The 19,079-nt window shown below is 36.6% G+C and overlaps 1 protein-coding gene across 9 annotated transcripts in view; it reads right to left on the bottom strand.

The window, feature by feature from the left end:
- Positions 1-19,079, bottom strand: part of OXR1 (oxidation resistance 1) — a 502,318-nt gene that overhangs the window by 1,958 nt on the left and 481,281 nt on the right. For 6 of the 9 annotated variants that reach the window (XM_067017533.1, XM_059043607.2, XM_067017534.1 and 3 more), the window contains 5 exons: positions 15,542-15,622; positions 13,465-13,590; positions 12,530-12,682; positions 3,798-3,893; positions 1,887-1,960 (listed from right to left, as the gene is read on the bottom strand). In XM_067017533.1, coding sequence (XP_066873634.1) covers positions 1,887-1,960; positions 3,798-3,893; positions 12,530-12,682; positions 13,465-13,590; positions 15,542-15,622 — 530 coding nt within the window. The remainder of the gene's footprint in view (positions 1-1,886; positions 1,961-3,797; positions 3,894-12,529; positions 12,683-13,464; positions 13,591-15,541; positions 15,623-19,079) is intronic. The other 3 variants (XM_067017535.1, XM_059043612.2, XM_067017536.1) reach the window with 1 other exon arrangement.

The following is a 19,079-nucleotide window of genomic DNA, read 5'->3' as shown; positions in this document are numbered from 1 at the left end:
ATGCCCTAAATTGTAAAAGAATAATTGCAGAGGTTGTAAAATATTAATTTAATGAGACATTTCAATATTCAACAACTCTAAAAATCTTTTTTTCAAAACCATTCCTCACTCCTTTCCACACAAAGTGGCACAAGGCAACTTTGTTCTGTTCACATCCCTTTATAAAGTCACTTAACATATAGATCAAGGAGTAAGATGAACCCTCTAAAATTATAGAATTAGCTTTTGAGGCAGGTACTACTCTGTTATTCTTTGCCTGGTATTATGAATTTCTCTTTGCTGTTCAGTTTTAATATATTTAACATGAGTTTCTTAGAGACATGAAAACTCCCTATCATCTAAAATAAAATGTGTGGTTAATGTTAAGGGTTCAATCTCTAACTCACAGCTGAGGAAACTTTAGACTTGAGTTGTTCAAGGTCCCACATGTGATTTATGTTGAAGCTGGAATCTGAATCAGGTCTATCTGACTCCAAAGCCTATACTCAGTCCATAACATGATTTTGATTTCTTTGGGGCTCCTGTTTGGAATTCTGGAATATCAAGTCCTTATAGCTCTCATTTTCTGAGACTGTACTCACCTTCAAAGACTGTAAACGTGTCTTAATTTGTTTTCAACTGACCCAGTGGTTAGTTTAGCTTGCTGGAATCATGTTGCATCATTAACACTAAATCGCAGCAAATATCTAATGACATTGTTTACATTACTTTCAAAGACTGAAGGCACCCTTAACAGCTTGAAATTATAAGCCACTTGCTTGTGAGGCTTTCCTGGAGAGCTAACTGAATCACATGTAAGACCACCAGTGAAGTAGAGCCGAATGACTGCCTGCCGAATGACTGCCTTCTCCCCAAACAAAAAAGATGTAATTGGAACGTATAAATATTATAAGCTGATTCCAACAACTAAAAATAACATGTTTTTTTAGTTACCTGGTTATGTCCTTCAGAGAAGGCTACCATAACCATGGTTAATTTTTAATCACTGAAATCATGTCTTCCAAATACCTATCTACAGAGAAGTTGTAAGAGAATTTGTTACAATCACTCAGGATGATGAATATTCAGGCTAACAAGATTCTGTGACCTGAATGAATTATTATTATATATCCTCAAATGTGGGAAACAAATAACACTTCTATAAGTTTGGGAATTATTTAGCATACATTATTCTGATCCTGAAGGATATAGAGCAATAACAAATGAAGGAGGTCGTGTTTGCTCAGGGCTAGTTGAGAAGTCTAGGCTAGGAGGCAGTAGAGCAAGCTACCCCCAAACACCATGAAGACTAAATGAAGCTGGAATACCAGAACAAAAAAACAAAGTTTCTCACAGTGCTTGCTATGCCCAAAGAATCAAATAAAACGGCTGATTACTCACACTGTTAAAAAAAAAAAAAAAAAAAAGAAAACAAGCCCTGAAAATTTGGGGGCAGTCACTAACATTTTTAACAGGAAAACAGATTTCTATTGTCTGAAATATCAATCCAAATAGTCTCCAGGGTAGAATAACATGAAAAAATTTAGACCTTTATTTTATAAATTGAGAGAAAGAACTTATCACCATGGTTTTCTGAAAATCTGAGAAGTTCTAAGGGATTAGTGTATTTCTCTTTCAACTATCAAGAAGTCACTAGACTTTAAAAGAGGGTTTTTAATGAAAAGGGAATCAACTAAACAGCATTTTGAGATGAGTAATATTCTACCAAGAGTTTCAAATACTACACTCAAGCACCTTCTTGCAAATATTATACTTCCTTATTCATAATATATAAATTAGGATTCTAATGCCAAAACTTTCCAAAGATAGCTGATTTTTATAAATAACACAAATGAATTTTTAAAGTTTCTTTCAAAATCTCACAGTCAAATGTTCAAGAGACTTACCCTCCACCACCAAAAGCTAGTGAATCCATGTCTCCTTTGATAAAAAACATATTATCTCCTGTCCACTTAAAGACCTACAAAAATGACAAAAGCTTTAAATATGTAGATGAAGATATCACTATCTATGTGAATTTCTTTTCTGACCACAAGAGTTCGATGGTTAATGAGAAAAGTTAAAGAAAGTGGAAAATTAGTTATAAACTGAGTAGATGTCATTAACTTTTATTTTAGCATCAAATATAAATGTACATTAATTTGATAATGTTTTAACATTTTGATATAGGGCCAAGGTCTTTTCTTTGGGTATGAATTTGCCTATCATTATTCTCACAGAAGCCTATAGCACGTGTTTATGCTTTCCAGTTTCAATTTCTTTAAAGAGGAGTGAACATAAAAACACTTGAGAAATTCAAGGGTAAAACTTCTAGATGTTAATATCCTTAAATATTTTTAACCTTTCATGGAAGTTCTACCTAAACCTAATACAACATCAATTTCTAACACCTCACCTTTATAAAAATTTTCCGAAGTATTCATTATAGTTTTCAATAAAAGAAACTTTAGCACTCACTTTTTCATAGATATATAACATTTGTTTAATTACATTATTAGTTACCAGGTAGAAACAGCATCATAAAAAAAGGACTGGAAACAAGTACAACTGAAACTTCAAAAATAGCTGTAGGCATCAGTTGATATGTTTTATGGAAGGAATGGAAAGCACTAGTTAATCTGGTGAGCCACTTAAACCCAAATTTGTTAAGAGAGTTCGTTCCTATTATGTTATCAAATCCTATTTTGTTCATTAAAGAAACTGTTCCTAAAGACAATTTTTTTTTTTTTTTTTTTTTTTTGCGGTATGCGGGCCTCATTGTTGTGGCCTCTCCCGTTGTGGAGCACAGGCTCCGGACGCGCAGGCTCAGCGGCCATGGCTCACAGGCCCAGCCGCTCCGCGGCATGTGGGATCTTCCCAGACCGGGGCACGAACCCGTGTCCCCTGCATCGGCAGGCGGACTCTCAATGACTGCGCCATCAGGGAAGCCCGACAATTTTTTTTTTTAAACCATCTGTGTTGATTCCTATTTTCAAGGTTATAATTTCATCTCTTAGGTACTGTCTGACATGCTGAACCTGACGGTAACCAGAGACTCTGAGATTGCACTCAATGCTTTAAACAGAGTTACACATTCACTAAAATTAATGTATTAAATTTCATATCTCATTGGCATTTATAATGTATCTAATTTTAGTCAAGTCACAATAAAGAAAATGAAATCAGGTAATCACTTTTGATTTAACCCCAAATAATTTATTTTTTAAGTTTTCAAGACTGACATCATTAAACTTATTTAGTCATTAAAAGTTTCTAGGGCTTCCCTTGTGGCACAGTGGTTGAGAGTCCACCTGCTCATGCAGGGGACATGGGTCCGTGCCCCGGTCTGGGAAGATCCCACATGCCGCGGAGCAGCTGGGTTCGTGAACCATGGCCGCTAAGCCTGCGCGTCCGGAGCCTGTACTCCGCAACAGGAGTGGCCACAATAGTGAGAGGCCAGCGTACAGAAAAAAAAAAAAAAAAAAAGGTTCTAGAAATTTTACAATGATAATTAATAAACAAAACAGTAATAATGATGTATACTCCTTACTGAGCCCATGCTCTCCTTCTGGTACCACACCAAGTGTTACACATATATGATTCTCATTTAATTTTTAAACAACCTTGTTACGTTTTATGATCCCCATTCTAACCACAGGAAAGTTGAAGCTCACAATGGTCAAAAAAGTGCTTGGTTATCAGTTAGTAAAAGGCAGAGATTGAGAGTCAAATGCAAGTATGCAGGACTCCAACGTGAATGTTCTATTCAAGATGCCACCTCTTCACAAACTGAATGTAACTGGAATAACTGTTCTTACCTCAAATTCTGGACAGAACGTAAAAACAAAGGTCTCTCCAGTACCATAAAAGCCATCACTTACTTTAAATGGCTCAGATGCCAATGCACCAAAAACCTAAGGATAAAAAAGGCATGTTCAATGACATGACTGTTAATTTGTTTCGGTAAGCATTGTCCCATTATATATGTTTAAGTAAAATGCAAAAAGTTTAATCTAGCATAATTTTGTCTACTTGTACTTAAAAAGTGAAACATGACCAGTTGTCACACAATTCATATTATTGTCAGGTACAAAGCATATCAGTTTCTCAGTGGGAAAAAAACAGATTTTTCCTAGTTTTGAAATCTAAAAACATGTCTATTATAACAAAAAGATAATCTAAAAAAGTGGTAGCCACATTTCAGCATGACAATGTACACATAGTGAGGACAACATGCTGTTGTGGTACTGTAGCACTTACGACAGCAAAAACCCTTCAGGTATGGGTAAACATTCTACTACTAAAAAGGTATGCCAGTTTCTTCTTCATTAGACAGTAAATTCCATGAGGACAGAACTTCAGTCTGAATTGTTTGGTCCTGTAATGCCTTGGCTTTACACAGTACACGACACACAGTAGATACCCTAAAAAAAGGATGAATAAATGAACAAGAGGCCTGGACAAGTCATTTCAATGTTGTGGGTCTAAGGTTCCAGATCATGAAATGGCAAAGTAGAGTTCGATAATCTTTACAGTCACTATCTCTCCTGACATTCTATTTCTATACTCAATTTTTAAAATAGATTTTTCTTATTGTAAGGTGTATATGTACATATATATATAAAATATAATCTATAGCTTAATTTGGAATCATCACAAAGCAAAGTCCCATTTAACCTTCATGCAGACCTAGAAACAGGATATTACCAGCACCCCAGAAACTCTGTACCACCACCTCCACCTAGGAAGCTACTAGGTGTGACAATAACAAAGACGTGTTTTGCCCATTTATGAACTTGCTGTTTCAGGAATAACCGAACTATCTCTTGCTTATCTGGGACTTTGTTCTTGGTCTCATCCTCACACAATTATCTTTATTTATTTATTTTGTAAATTTTATTTATTTTTTTGCTATTTTTTTTAAAAACATCTTTATTTAAGTATAATTGCTTTACAATGGTGTGTTAGTTTCTGCTGTATAACAAATTGAATCAGCTATACATATACATATATCCCCATATCTCCTCCCTCTTGCATCTCCCTACCTCCCAGCCTCCCTATCCCAACCTGCTAGCTGGTCACAAAGCACCTAGCTGATCTCCCTGTGCTATGTGGCTGCTTCCCACTAGCTATCTATTTGTATATACGTCCATGCCACTCTCTCACTTCATCCCAGCTTCCCCTTCCCCCTCCCCGTGTCCTCAAGGCCATTCTCTACATCTGCGTCTTTATTCCCGTCCTGCCCCTAGGTTCTTCAGAACCATCTTTTCTTTTTTTTTTAACATTCCGAATATATGTGTTAGCATACGGTATTTGTTTTTCTCTTTCTTAGTTCACTCTGTATGACAGGCTCTAGGTCCCTCCACCTCACTACAAATTACTCAATTTTGTTTCTTTTTATGGCTGAGTAATATTCCATTGTATATATGTGCCACATCTTCTTTATCCATTCATCTGTCAATGGACACTTAGGTTGCTTCCAAGTCCTGGCTATTGTAAATAGAGCTGCAATGAACATTGGGGTGCATGTCTCTTTTTGAATTATGGTTTTCTCAGGGTATATGCCCAGTAGTGGGATCGCTGGGTCATATGGTACCTCTATTTTTAGTTAAGGAACCTCCATACTGTTCCCCATAGTGGCTGTATCAATTTACATTCTCACCAACAGTGCAAGAAAGTTCCCTTTTCTCCACACCCTCTCCAGCAATTATCGTTTGTAGATTTTTTGATGATGGCCATTCTGACTGGTGTGAGGGGATACCTCACTGCAGTTTTGATTTGCATTTCTCTAATGATTAGTGATGTTGAGCATCCTTTCATATGTTTGTTGGCAATCTGTATATCTTCTTTGGAGAAATGTCTATTTAGGTCTTCTGCCCATTTCTGGATTGGGTTGTTTTTTTTGATATTGAGCTGCATGAGCTGCCTGTATATTTTGGAGACTAATCCTTTGTCAGTTGCTTCGTTTGCAAGTATTTCCTCCCATTCTGAGGGTTGTCTTTTTGTCTTGTGTATGGTTTCCTTTGTTGTGCAAAAGCTTTTAAGTTTCATTAGGTCCCATTTGTTTGTGTTTTTATTTCCATTTCTCTAGGAGGTGGGTCAAAAAGGATCTTGCTGTGATTCATGTCATAGAGTGTTCTGCCTATGTTTTCCTCTAAGAGTTTTGTACTGTACAGCCAGCCTTACATTTAGGTCTGTAATCCATTTTGAATTTATTTTTGTGTATGGTATTAGGAAGTGTTCTAATTTCATTCTTTTACATGTAGCTGTCCAGTTTTCCCAGTACCACTTACTGAAGAGGCTGTCTCTTCTCCATTGTATATTCTTGCCTCCTTTATCAAAGATAAGGTCACCATGTGTGTGGGGGGGGTTTATCTCTGGGCTTTCTATCCTGTTCCACTGATCTATATTTCTGTTTTTCTACCACTACCATACTGTCTTGATTACTTCAGCTTTGTAGTATAGTCTGAAGTCAGGGAGTCTGATTCCTCCAGCTCTGTTTTTCTTTCTCAAGGTTGCTTTGGTTATTCGCGGTGTTTTGTGTTTCCATACAAATTGTGAAATTTTTTGTTCTAGTTCTGTGAAAAATGCCATTGGTAGTTTGATAGGGATTGCAATGGATCTGTAGATTGCTTTGGGTAGTATAGTCATTTTCACAATGTTGATTCTTCCAATACAAGAACATAGTATATCTCTCCATCTGTTTGTATCTTCTTTGTCTCATCAGTGTCTTACAGTTTTCTGCATACAGGTCTTTTGTTTCTTTAGGTAAGTTTATTCCTAGGTATTTTATTCTTTTTGTTGCAATGGTAAACGGGAGTGTTTCCTTAATTTCTCTTTTAGATTCTTCATCATTAGTGTATAGGAATGCAAGAGATTTCTGTGCATTAATTTTGCATCCTGCTACTTTACCAAATTCATTGATTAGCTCTAGTAGTTTTTTGGTAGCATCTTCAGGGTTCTCTATGTGTAGTATTATGTCATCTGCAAACAGTGCCAGCTTTACTTCTCTTCCAATTTGGATTCCTTTTATTTCTTTTTTTTCTCTGATTGCCATGGCTAAAACTTTCAAAAAACTATGCTGAGTAACAGTGGTGAGAGTCTTGTTCCTGATCTTAGAGGAAATGGTTTCAGTTTTTCACCATTGAGAACAATGTTGGCTGTAGGTTTGTCATATATGGCCTTTATTATGTTGAGGTAAGTTCCCCCCTCTATGCCTATTTTCTGGAGAGCTTTTATCATGGGTGCTGAATTTTGTCAGAAGCTTTTTCTGCATCTATTGAGATGATCATATGGTTTTTCTCCTTCAAGGTGTTAATATGGTTTATCACATTGACTGAGTTGCATATATTGAAGAATCCTTGCATTCTGGGATAAAACCTCACTTGATCATGGTGTATGATCCTTTTAATGTGCTGCTGGATTCTATTTCCTAGTATTCTGTTGAGGATTTTTGCATCGATGTTCATCAGTGATATTGGTCTGTAGTTTTCTTTTTTTGTGACATCTTTGTCTGGTTTTGGTATCAGGGTGATGGTGGCCTCATAGAATGAGTTTGGGAGTGTTTCTCCCTCTGCTATATTTTGGAAGAGTTTCAGAAGGATAGGTGTTAGCTCTTCTCTAAATGTTGATAGAATTTGCCTGTGAAGCCATCTGGTCCTGGGCTTTTGTTTGTTGGAAGATTTTTGATCACATTTTGAATTTCAGTGCTTGTGATTGGTCTGTTTATATTTTCTATTTCTTCCGGGTTCAGTCTTGGGAGGTTGTGCTTTTCTAAGAATATGTCCACTTCTTCCAGGTTGTCCATTTTACTGGCATATAGCTGCTTGTAGTAATCTTTCATGCTTCTTTGTATTTCTACAGTATCAGTTGTTACTTCTCCTTTTTCATTTCTAATTTTATTGATTTGAGTCTTCTCCCTTTTTTTCTTGATGAGTCTGGCTAGTGGTTGATCAATTTTGTTTATCTTCTCAAAGAACCAGCTTTTAGTTTTATTAATCTTAGCTATTGTTTCCTTCGTTTCTTTTTCACTTATTTCTGATCTGATCTCTAGAATTTCTTCCCTTCTGCTAACTTTGGGGTTTTTTTAGTTCTTCTTTCTCTAATTGCTTTAGCTGTAAGGTTAGTTAGGTTGTTTATTTAAGATGTTTCTTGTTTCTTGAGGTAGGACTGTATTGCTATAAACTTCCCTCTTTTGCTGCATCCCATAGGTTTTGGGTCGTTATGTCTTCATTGTCATTTGTCTCTAGGTATTTTCTGATTTCCTCTTTGATTTCTTCAGTTATCTCTTGGTTATTTAAGAGTGTACTGTTCAGCCTCCATGTGTTTGTATTTTTCACAGATTTTTTTTCCTGTAATTGATATCTAGCTTCATAGTGCTGTGGTCGGAAAAGATACTTGATACGATTTAAATTTTCTTAAATTTACCAAGGCTTGATTTGTGACCCAACAAATGATCTATCCTGGAGAATATCCATGAGCACTTGAGAAGAAAGTGTATTCTGTTGTTTTTGGATGGAATGTCCTATAAATTTCAATTAAGTCCATCTTGTTTAATGTATCATTTAAAGCTTGTGTTTCCTCATTTATTTTCATTTTGGATCATCCGTCCATTGGTGAAAGTGGGGTGTTAAAGTCCCTTGCTATGATTGTGTTACTGTCGATTACCCCTTTTATGGCTGTTAGTATTTGCCTTATGTATTGAGGTGCTCCGATGTTGGGTGCATAAACATTTACCATTGTTATATCTTCTTGGATTCATCCGTTGATCATTATGTAGTGTCCTTCTTTGTCTCTTCTCACAGTCTTTGTTTTAAAGTCTATTTTGTCTGATACGAGAATTGCTACTCCAGCTTTCTTTTGATTTCCATTTGCATGGAATATCTTTTTCCATCCCCTCACTTTCAGTCTGTATGTGTCCCTAGGTCTGAGTGGGTCTCTTGTAGATAGCATATGTACGGGTCTTGTTTTTGTATCCATTTAGCCAGTCTATGTCTTTTGGTTGGAGCATTTAATCCATTTACATTTAAGGTAGTTATTGATATGTATGTTCCTATTTCCTTAATTGTTTTGGGTCTGTTATTATAGGTGTTTTCCTTCTCTTGCGTTTCCTGCCTAGAGAAGTTCCTTTAGCATTTGTTGTAAAGCTGGTTTGATGGTGCTGAATTCTCTTAGCTTTTGTTTGTCTGTAAAGGTTTTAATTTCTCCATCAAATCTGAATGAGATCCTTGCTGGGTAGAGTAATCTTGGTTGTAGGTTTTTTCCCTTTCATCACTTTAAATATGTCCTGCCACTCCCTTCTGGCTTGCAGAGTTTCTGCTGAAAGATCAGCTGTTAACCTTATGGGGATTCCCTTGTTTGTTTTTTGTTGCTTTTCCCTTGCTACTTTCAATATTTTTCTTTGTATTTAATTTTTGAAAGTTTGATTAATATGTGTCTTGGCATGTTTCTCCTTGGATTTATCCTGTATGGAACTCTCTGCGCTTCCTGGACTTGACTATTTCCTTTCCTATATTAGGGAAGTTTTCAAGTACAATCTCTTTAAACATCTTCTCAGTACCTTTTTTTCCCCTCTTCTTCTGGGAACTCTAAAATTCAAAAGTTGGTGCATTTAATACTGTCTCAAAGATCTCTGAGACTGTCCTCAATTCTTTTAATTCTCTTTTCTTTATTCTGCTCTGCGGTAGTTATTTCCTCTGTTTTATCTTCCAGGTCAGTTCTCTGTTCTTCTGCCTCAGTTATTCTGCTAATGATTCCTTCTAGAGAATTTTTAATTCCATTTACTGTTTTGCTCATCAGTTTGTTTGATCTTTAGTTTTTCTGGGTCCTTGTTAAACGTTTCTTGTATTTTCTCCATTCTATTTCCAAGATTTTGGATCATCTTTACTATCATTACTCGGAATTCCTTTTCAGGTAGACTGCCTATTTCCTCTTCATTTGTTTGGTCTGGTGGGTTTTTAACCTTGCTCCTTCATCTGCTGTGTATTTCTCTGTCTTCTCATTTTGCTTAACTTACTGTGTTTGAGGTCTCCTTTTCGCAGCTTGCAGGTTCATAATTCCTGTTATTTTTGGTGTCTGTCCCCAGTGGATGAGATTGGTTCAATGGGTTTTGCAGGCTTCCTGGTGAAGGGGACTGGTGCCTGTGTTCTGGTGGATGAGGCTGCATCTTGTCTTTCTGGTGGGCAGGGCGGCGTCCGGTGGTGTGTTTTGGGGTGTCTGTGAACTTGTTATTTTAGGCAGCCTCTCTGCTAATGGGTGGGGTTGGGTTCCTGTCTTGCTAGTTGTTTGGCATAGGGTGTCAGGCACTGTAGCCCGGTGGTCGTTGAGTGGAGCTGGGTCTTTGCGTTGAGATGGAGATCTCTGGGAGAGCTTTCACTGTTTGATATTACATGGGGCTGGGAGGTCTCTAGTGGACCAATGCCCTGAACTTGGTTGGCTCTCTAACCTCAGAGGCTCAGGCCTGACACTTGGCCAGAGCACCAAGACCCTGTCAGCCACATGGCTCAGAAGAAAAGGGACCAAAAAAAAAAAAAAAAAAAAAAAAAAAGAAAGAAAGAAAGAAAAATAAAGTTATTAAAATTAAAAATTAAAAAAGAAAGAAAGAAAAGAGAAACCAAACAAAAATACAAATCCACCAATGATAACAAGTGCTAAAAACTATACGAAAAAAAAACAGAGAACCCTAGGTCAAATGGTAAAATCAAAGCTATACAGACCAAATCACACAAAGAAGCATATACATACACACTCACGAAAGGAGAAAAGGAAGAAAATATATATATATATAAAAGAAGAAAAATGGAAGAGAGCACCAAATCAATAAACAAATCTACCAATGATAATATGCTCTAAATACTAAACTAAGGTAAACATAAAACCAGAAAAAAATTAGCTGCAGAAATCAAACCTCAAGACTACAGCTGCTCCCAAAGTCCACCTCATCAATTTTGGGACGATTCACTGTCTATTCAGGTATTCCACAGATGCAGGGTATATCAATTTGATTGGGGAGATTTAATCCACTGCTCCTGAGCCTGCATGGAGAGATTTCCCTTTCTCTTCTTTGTTCGCACAGCTCGTGGGGTTCAGCTTTGGATATGGCTCCACCTCTGCGTGTAGGTCGCCTGAAGGTGTCTGTTCCCTACCCAGACAGGACGGGGTTAAAGCAGCAGCTGATTAGGGGGCTCTGGCTCACTCAGGCCAGTGGGGAGGGTGGGGTACGGAATGTGGGGTGAGCCTGCGGCGGCAGAGGCCAGCATGACGTTGCAACAGCCTGAGGTGTGCTGTGCATTCTCCTGGGGAAGTTGTCCCTGGATCACGGGACCCTGGTAGTGGTGGGCTGCACAGGCTCCCGGGAGGGGAGGTGTGGATAGTTACCCGTGCTTGCACACAGGCCTCTTGGTAGCTGCAGAAGCAGCCTTAGCATTTCATACCCGTCTCTGTGGTCCACACTGATAGCTGCGTCTCGTGACCGTTTCTGGAGCTTGTTTAGGCGGTGTTCTGAATCCCCTTTCCTTGCACACCTCAAAACAATGGTCTCTTGCAGGTCTCTTAGGCAGGTCCAGACTTTTTCCCAGACTCCCTCCCGGCTAGCTGTGGCACACTAGTCCCCTCCAGGCTGTGTTCATGCAGTGAACCCCAGTCCTCTCCCTGGGGTCTGACCTCTGAAGCCAGAGCCTCAGCTCCCATCCCCACCCGCCCCGGTGGGTGAGCAGACAAGCCTCTCGGGCTGGTGAGTGCTGGTCGGCAGCAATGCTCTGTGCAGGAATCTCTCCGCTGTGCCCTCCGCACCCCTGTTGCTGTGCTCTCCTCCGTGACTCTGAAGCTTCCCCTAACCCACCTGCTGTCTCCACCTGTGAAGGGGCTTCCTAGTGTGTGGAAACTTTTCCTACTTCACAGCTCCCTCCCAGAGGTGCAGGTCCTGTCCCTATTCTTTTGTCTTTTTTTTTTTCTTTTGCCCTACCCAGGTACGTGGGGAGTTTCTTGCCTTTTGGGAAGTCTGAGGTCTCTTGCCAGAGTTCAGTAGGTGTTCTGTAGGAGCTGTTCCTCATGTAGTTGTATTTTTGATGCATTTGTGGGGAGGAAGGTGATCTCCACGTCTTACTCCTCTGCCATCTAGAAGCTCTCTCTCACAATTATCTTTAACTTTCTAAAATTTACCCACATTTCAAGACTGTCAATTTCCACTATTTTCCTGAACCTCATTCTTATCTCCCTCAGATAGGAATGAACAATCTAAACACCCCTTTTACTTTTTATAGGTTCTAACTATACTAGGAATATTTTGCTTGGCTTTAGAAATACTCGCATACTTTAGTATTCTTTTCTACCAGATTATAATTCCTTTGAAGGCAGGAACTGTTTAATTATTCATGTTCATATCTATCCCTCTGTAGGACTCAGCATTGCCTTGAATATAAAAAGCCCTCAATAATTACCAGTTAAACTTAATAAAATGTACTAATGAAAATTTTTATCAAAAGAATATGCTAACATTACTGTTACTACCATCGCTTAAAAGGTAAGGTGTCTATGTTGTTATTTTTCATACCTGCCCATCACTGTCTTTAATCACCATCAGCACTGGAGTGTCTAAACCTGTCATTGTTCGATAAAGGGTCTTCAAGCTTGTACCATGCTTCCCAGTACCATAAACAAGAGTCCATGGATAGCCAATTGTTCTTGGTGGAAGATGCTTGGTAAGCTTTGAAAAATAAATTGTTAACACATGCTCAATAGTTGCTTATTGTTAATCTGTACGATACTAATGCCAGTTGAAATTTAATAGTACTTTATAAAATGCAGCCTACAAAAATAACAGTAGAAAATATCATTGTCAAGATACTGAGATGCTTGAAGAATAACTGTACATTTCTCAGTATGAAGTATTAATTGTTCATTAGGAAAATAAACAGTCATACCAAACAATATACAGATTAGAATAGAGGCAAGACACATGGATTACTTATTGTTTGCATCCTCTGTATCAAATTAACAAAAATATTTGACGAACTGTTAGCTTGATTATTAATAACCTCTCAAATGCAGAGGCAGACTATCAGAACTAGAAATCAAGCTTCAATATGTTATAACTGTATGGCTTTGAACATTTACGTAACCTCTCTGCACCCAAGTTTCTTCACTTACAAAATGTGACAATAAGAGCATCCAACTCCTACAGGGACTGCAACAACTACATTAGATTGCCCATATAAAGCAAGTAACTGGCACACAATAAGAAATTAAATACTGGCCATTATATTGTCTCACCTAAATTGCTACTGTTATTTATTTTAATGTCTGCTTACCCAAATCTCCTAATATCTTCTATTACATTAGTTGATATATTTTGTTTACTTCCTCTGCATTGAAGACTAAGACTAGGAAAAATAGCCCTGGCTTCTTCGGTTTTCAAAACAACTGAAAACAGGCTATTTTATTTTCATGGCACATACTCAGAAATGCACATATGTGGGTATGTCATACCTTTTCAATTTGATCTGGCAGTAAGAGTTCACTGGGATCACTTAGGTTTGGTCGAAAAGATTCAGATTCCAGATCTGCTTTCACTGGAGTAACCTGCTTTGAATTTATATCTTCCCTTGTAGTAATCTAAAGAAGTAAACAGCAGCAACATATTAATACAGAATGGCAACAAACCTTCAAAAATTTTAGCGCTTTGAGAGAAATAAAACCTTATACCTTAAAAAAGGTGGCTAAAGCTTTAATTTAGGATTTTAGAATAGGCAAAAGATTCTCCATCTAATAACAATGGCATGTCCAATGAAGAAAAAGTTTTTTTATAAGCAGACATTTTTCTCATCTACTATATGAGCAAGGACAGGTATTGAATGATAAACTCCACATTTCTGGTAAAAAGAGGTAAGTTGCATAGAAACTTCAATTTTTCTGTTCAAGGGCAAAAAATGAGCCAGCTAGCTTGCTTTTTATCTGTGCTATTTAAAATATGTGAGACTATTTTTTCATGGTAAACATAAACTTTGCCAAAAGTAATTAAGAAAACTTCCTGGGTGCCAAAATTTTAATTTAAAAAATAGTACAAAAAAAAAAGTATAATGTTTCATTGGTGTGCATGTGTATTTATCTGCTTCATTGAAAAGGTTGCCATTATTTTTAGAAATGCCTTTTTAATTTTTACTTTCTAAACATGAAATTTTTTTATCTAGCTGAACTAAACAATACCTTTGAAAGTTAACTTTTTCACAAATACATTTTTTAGATTACAACAATTTGATGCACTAAATAGTGTGTATGCTTTTGCTTGATGGAAATGATCTCACTGATATTCTTAAAATGATAAAAATGTTGATTAAATCAAAACAAATTCTTATACAATTTATTCTCTTGGTACTTTTTCCTATTAATTTTATTTTCATATGTAAAATGGCATAATATTAGAAAATAAAATATATTTAACAACAGTGATATTCTTAAAGTGACAGAAATGTTGATTAACTTAAATTCCTGTACAATTTATTCTGTTGGTACTCTTTCATATTAATTTTATTTTAAAATATAAAATGCAGTAATATTAGAAAATAAAATATATGAAACTACTTTTGATGAAACTTTTAAATTGGAAAACAGAATTCTATTGCAGCAGATAACTAAAATGCAGCAATTCTCGACGACTGTGATTCCACGCAGGAATGAAATCTTGCTAAATTATTTTGTTCCTTTTACAGACTTCTTACCAAACCTAAACAACATATATTTTCAACCAATACATGTTCTAGAACTGTATTGTTTTTTTGATGAAAACTATATTAATTCTTTCACATCATCATCATGTTTTACCCTTATTTTGATGATGTGAAAGGTTAAAAAAAAATCCAAGGCAGCATGAGAAGCATTAAAAGAAAAGAAAAAAAATTCAGGAGTTCTAGCAAAGCCATGAAAGCATATCTCATTAAGAAGAGGAAAACACACAATAATACACAAAGCTGAAAAATGAGGTCAAATATATAGTTCTTATTCCTGAAAAATCACAAAGATTATTTCACAGAATTTTAAATAATTTATCTAGTTGTAGTGCCTAATCTATCCTATTCCAAAGTATTCCTAATACCAACCAGGAAAACCTCAAGGAGAAAAACAATTCATCTCATTATGATATTTGATGTAGGGTTGATACAACTGAAATAGCCTTAAAGAAGAGAACCTTGCTATCCATTAACTTTTTAAATATTTTCCCACAGTACCACATCTTTCGGATTCCATTTAGTAAAGATGCAACCTCAAACCCAAGACATTCTTCCAATATAAAAGAACTCCTCATCAATCTAAGAAATACAGTACTGAGAACAGTTCTAAAATAACAGAAAATTCCTCTGAACATTTTTCAAATGAAGATGCCAGAAAAGATAGTCCTACAGCTCTTCAAGGCAATACTGTACTCTTTAATACAAAAGGAATTTTCTGATGGGGTATTTTAGTGCTGCAGTCAAAACGATCTTTCAAAAAAGAGATTTGCCCTGACAAAAGACACTGAAAACAGGGAATATTCAATCTCTGTCGGGGTTTAAACTACTGAAGGGGGCACCTGGAGACGTCTGCAGAGTGTGCGCAGTTCTTCAGTATTTAGAGCATCGATCCTGCGGTGATACTCAGCCACTGACACTACCTGAATATGGAGACAGGAAGACAATAATTCCACTGACAGTTGAGAAAAACAGCCAAAACAAAACAAAAATTGGAGAAATTTAAATGGGAAAGAGAACTGTAATCAGGATTTCTTTCCCCACTCCATGCTGAAAATCCAAGAGATTTATATATTAAACTATGGTGAAATACACACAAATGAATTTAACTTATTAACTACTACATCCAACTAACTACTAGTACACAACTTAAGGTTTATTTATAACTACTAGTACACAACTTAAGATTCATATAGACAGAATTTGACTGAATAAATAAAATTACAGTCGTTTATAAAAGAAATGCTATATAAAACATAACATGCTTTGCTAACATCAAAGATAACATCTAAAATCTAACTGTCTTGAAGTTTACAAAGAAAATAGTAGTTTCAACTCTCCCATTCAAATCAGTTTAACTCAAACGTTACATCCTAATGGCAATGCTGGAAAAATTTCTTCTAGGCAAAGGTAACAAATGTACCCGTGCTATATGATCTGTATCAGAACAGAGAAGTGGGGGAGCAAGAAAAAGATATGAAGTACATTTTAAAACCTAAGACAGTATGAAAAATAAGCTCCAGAAATAGAAAATTAGATTTTTAAAAGCATATCTAATAGCATTGTCAGGCATGTCCACTTAGTCTTTCTAAATGATCTTCAACTGAAAGTTTTTGCCTTTCCTCTACAGTAATTCTTTGTAGTTGGTACTGTACCAGTTATTTGTGACTAAAATGTAATGACTTTCCTACATTCTAAATTTCTAAGGGAAATTCTATATCTTCTGTAATTGCCTAGACCAGTCTCTTGCACTGTGCTGAATTTGAAAGCCATGTCTGACAGATAAATATTATTATAAAAAGCCCACGAAAACAGACAAGTTTACTCAGACTGACACAACAGCTACAGCTTTTTCAGATCATGACATAGTCCCCCAAACAGTAAGCATAACATAGTGAATTCTGGTGGTGCTATAAATATGTGCCGAATTCTCCTGACCTATGACAAATTCCTCTTGTGATCAATCAATTATGTGTAGAGGTCTGGCCACAAAATGCAGTTAAACCAATTGACCCATAAAAGGTTTAGATTTTTAAACTAACCTAGGTTTTAAAAGGTTCTCGTTCCAGTCAACTAAAATCAGTTAGCTACTTCTATGAAGAGCTGTAAACTTGTTGAAAGCAATGAAAAACACGAGAATAGAAAAAAGGAAAAGAAACTGAACAGATTTTCCATTCTGGCCATTATTATTAGATTGACTTTTGAAAAGCAAGAATGCTTGCAATATGATAGTTGACTCTCTACTTACAAAGAAACCCAAAGTAGTTACGATTTCAAGCTCTGGGGAATCAGATAGACCTAGGTTTTCCCCCTTCCTTATCTACTTCTCCATAAAACAGTGGAAATAATAGTAGTACATACTAAATAGGGTTTTTGTGTAAATAAAATGAAGAAATGAAATGCACATAAAGGATTGAGTACAGTGCCCACCACAGACTAAATAGGGAGGGGTTAACACTACTTTTACTTAATTTTCCATCAATTACCCTAAGGACTAAAGAATAATGTTGAAGAGTTTCCATATTTATTTTTGGTTTTTATTTTTAATATTAAAGTATTTCAGTTTTAAGAATTCAACTATTTTGTATACTTTGTCTATTCTGAAAGTTTAATTTTAAAATATTAAAGATTTTTCAATTGAGAACAACAGAATTTTCAATAAAGATGAAAGAAAAATTAGGTACTAAAAGTAAAAAAATAAAAATCACAGCTTGCTTTTCTAAGACCAGCAAAAGAAATCTCTACAAAATATTTAATGACCAGTTATATCTTTCTTCCTTTTTCCTATGGCATTCAGTCTAATCGAGAGTTTCCTAGACAAGAATTTTCAAATTATATGACTTAACTATTCCTCTGCATTCTTTCTATTCCTCTATTCAACACTGAAAGCTCTTCCTTTTACCATATAAAACACAGTTCCTGGATGAAAGAAAAATTGAATTTGCTCATAAAAGGGATCAGTTATAATCTAATTGTATCAACATCACTTAGAGTAGGAATCATGTAAGGGAACCATAAACTGCCATCATAAGTATAAGCTTATAACATCTGGTAGTCATAGTTTCTTTAAAGTCACAAAACTTCTTTCCTCATCCTTTTTTTTTTTTTTGAACTGTACTCCTTTCTGGAACTTATAAACTCACCACTTCCTTACCTTTAAATATTTACTCACGCTGTGATGAATGATGATATACAATATTGTCAAAAGAGTAGGTGAAATAATAAAGAAAAAGGATTTGAAATCAAATGACTATGATCTTGGGTGGCCTCAACCTGCAGCAGCTTCAAGCAGGATTTTGGTTCCCCGGCCAGAGACTGAAGTCAGGCCTTGGCAGTGAGAGCGCTGAATCCTAGCCACTAGACCACCAGGGACAGTGGCCAGTGACAAGGTCCCTGGCTCGTCGGCTTTGTAGAAATGAATTCCCAGAGATGAAAAGTAGTGAAACAAGTAAAGTGTTTATTAGGAGAAAAAAGGGTACATATGAAGAGACTCACATGGGCAGACTCAGAGAGTCTAGAGTCATGTGCTCGTAGTAGTTTACCTCACTCGTATGGGGCATTTCTTCTGGATTCCCTTTGGTCAATTATCTTGCTTTGCCTGGTTCTGAGTCTGTAATTGGTTTATTCTCAGCGTCCTCCCATGTGTACACATGCATCTCTTAGCCAAGATGGAATTCTAGAGAAGAGGCCTATGGGTAGGTTGACATCACTTACTATGGGGTGACGCCCCCTGCCCTTTTTGACCTCTGTGGAGCCTTTCTGCACATGTGTAGTGGGAAAGGTCTCCTTGACTCTGAGAATGAGAAATATGTGGTCCCTTTATCTTTCATCTGGGCAGGGCTTATAGCCTCTCCTTCCTCCTGCTATTGTATTCATCTTGGAGTATCTGTCCACAGGGGATAAACTCCAGTTGCTCAGCCTGGGGCCCCATCTACCTCCTGCCTCAACTAGAGAAATATACTTCCTCCTCTTAAAATAAATGAATAAAGAGATATAGATTCCTAGTATATATGGTGGATCTGGAATTAGTCTCAAATTAATTTTTAACCCCTCAGTAAATCATACTCCATGTACAGAATGTATTACTTTACCCAAAAGATTAAACCTAAGTGGAAAATGGACAGATTGCTACAAAATGTCCTGTATCACACTCCCAATTATTAAAGGTACACAGTTGAGGAAATCAAGACCTTCTAACTAAAACTGTGCTCACTGTCTGGCTAAAAAGTCATTTCCTGAGGAGCAAAGTGGTTTGCCTATACTGTTAAATCCCATCTGCAGAAACTAAGTACTATGAACTACCCTCTGCAGAATTAAGTGCTACTCTCTAGTCTCTTCAGTTTTTGACAAAGGACTCTCACAAAGTGAGAGCATTTATTT

Source organism: Kogia breviceps, chromosome 17 (genome assembly GCF_026419965.1).
Source record: "Kogia breviceps isolate mKogBre1 chromosome 17, mKogBre1 haplotype 1, whole genome shotgun sequence".
In the NCBI taxonomy this organism is placed as follows: Eukaryota; Metazoa; Chordata; class Mammalia; order Artiodactyla; family Physeteridae; genus Kogia; species Kogia breviceps.
The sequence above is the reverse complement of the archived record's forward strand: the minus strand, read 5'-3'. Positions and strand labels throughout refer to the sequence as shown.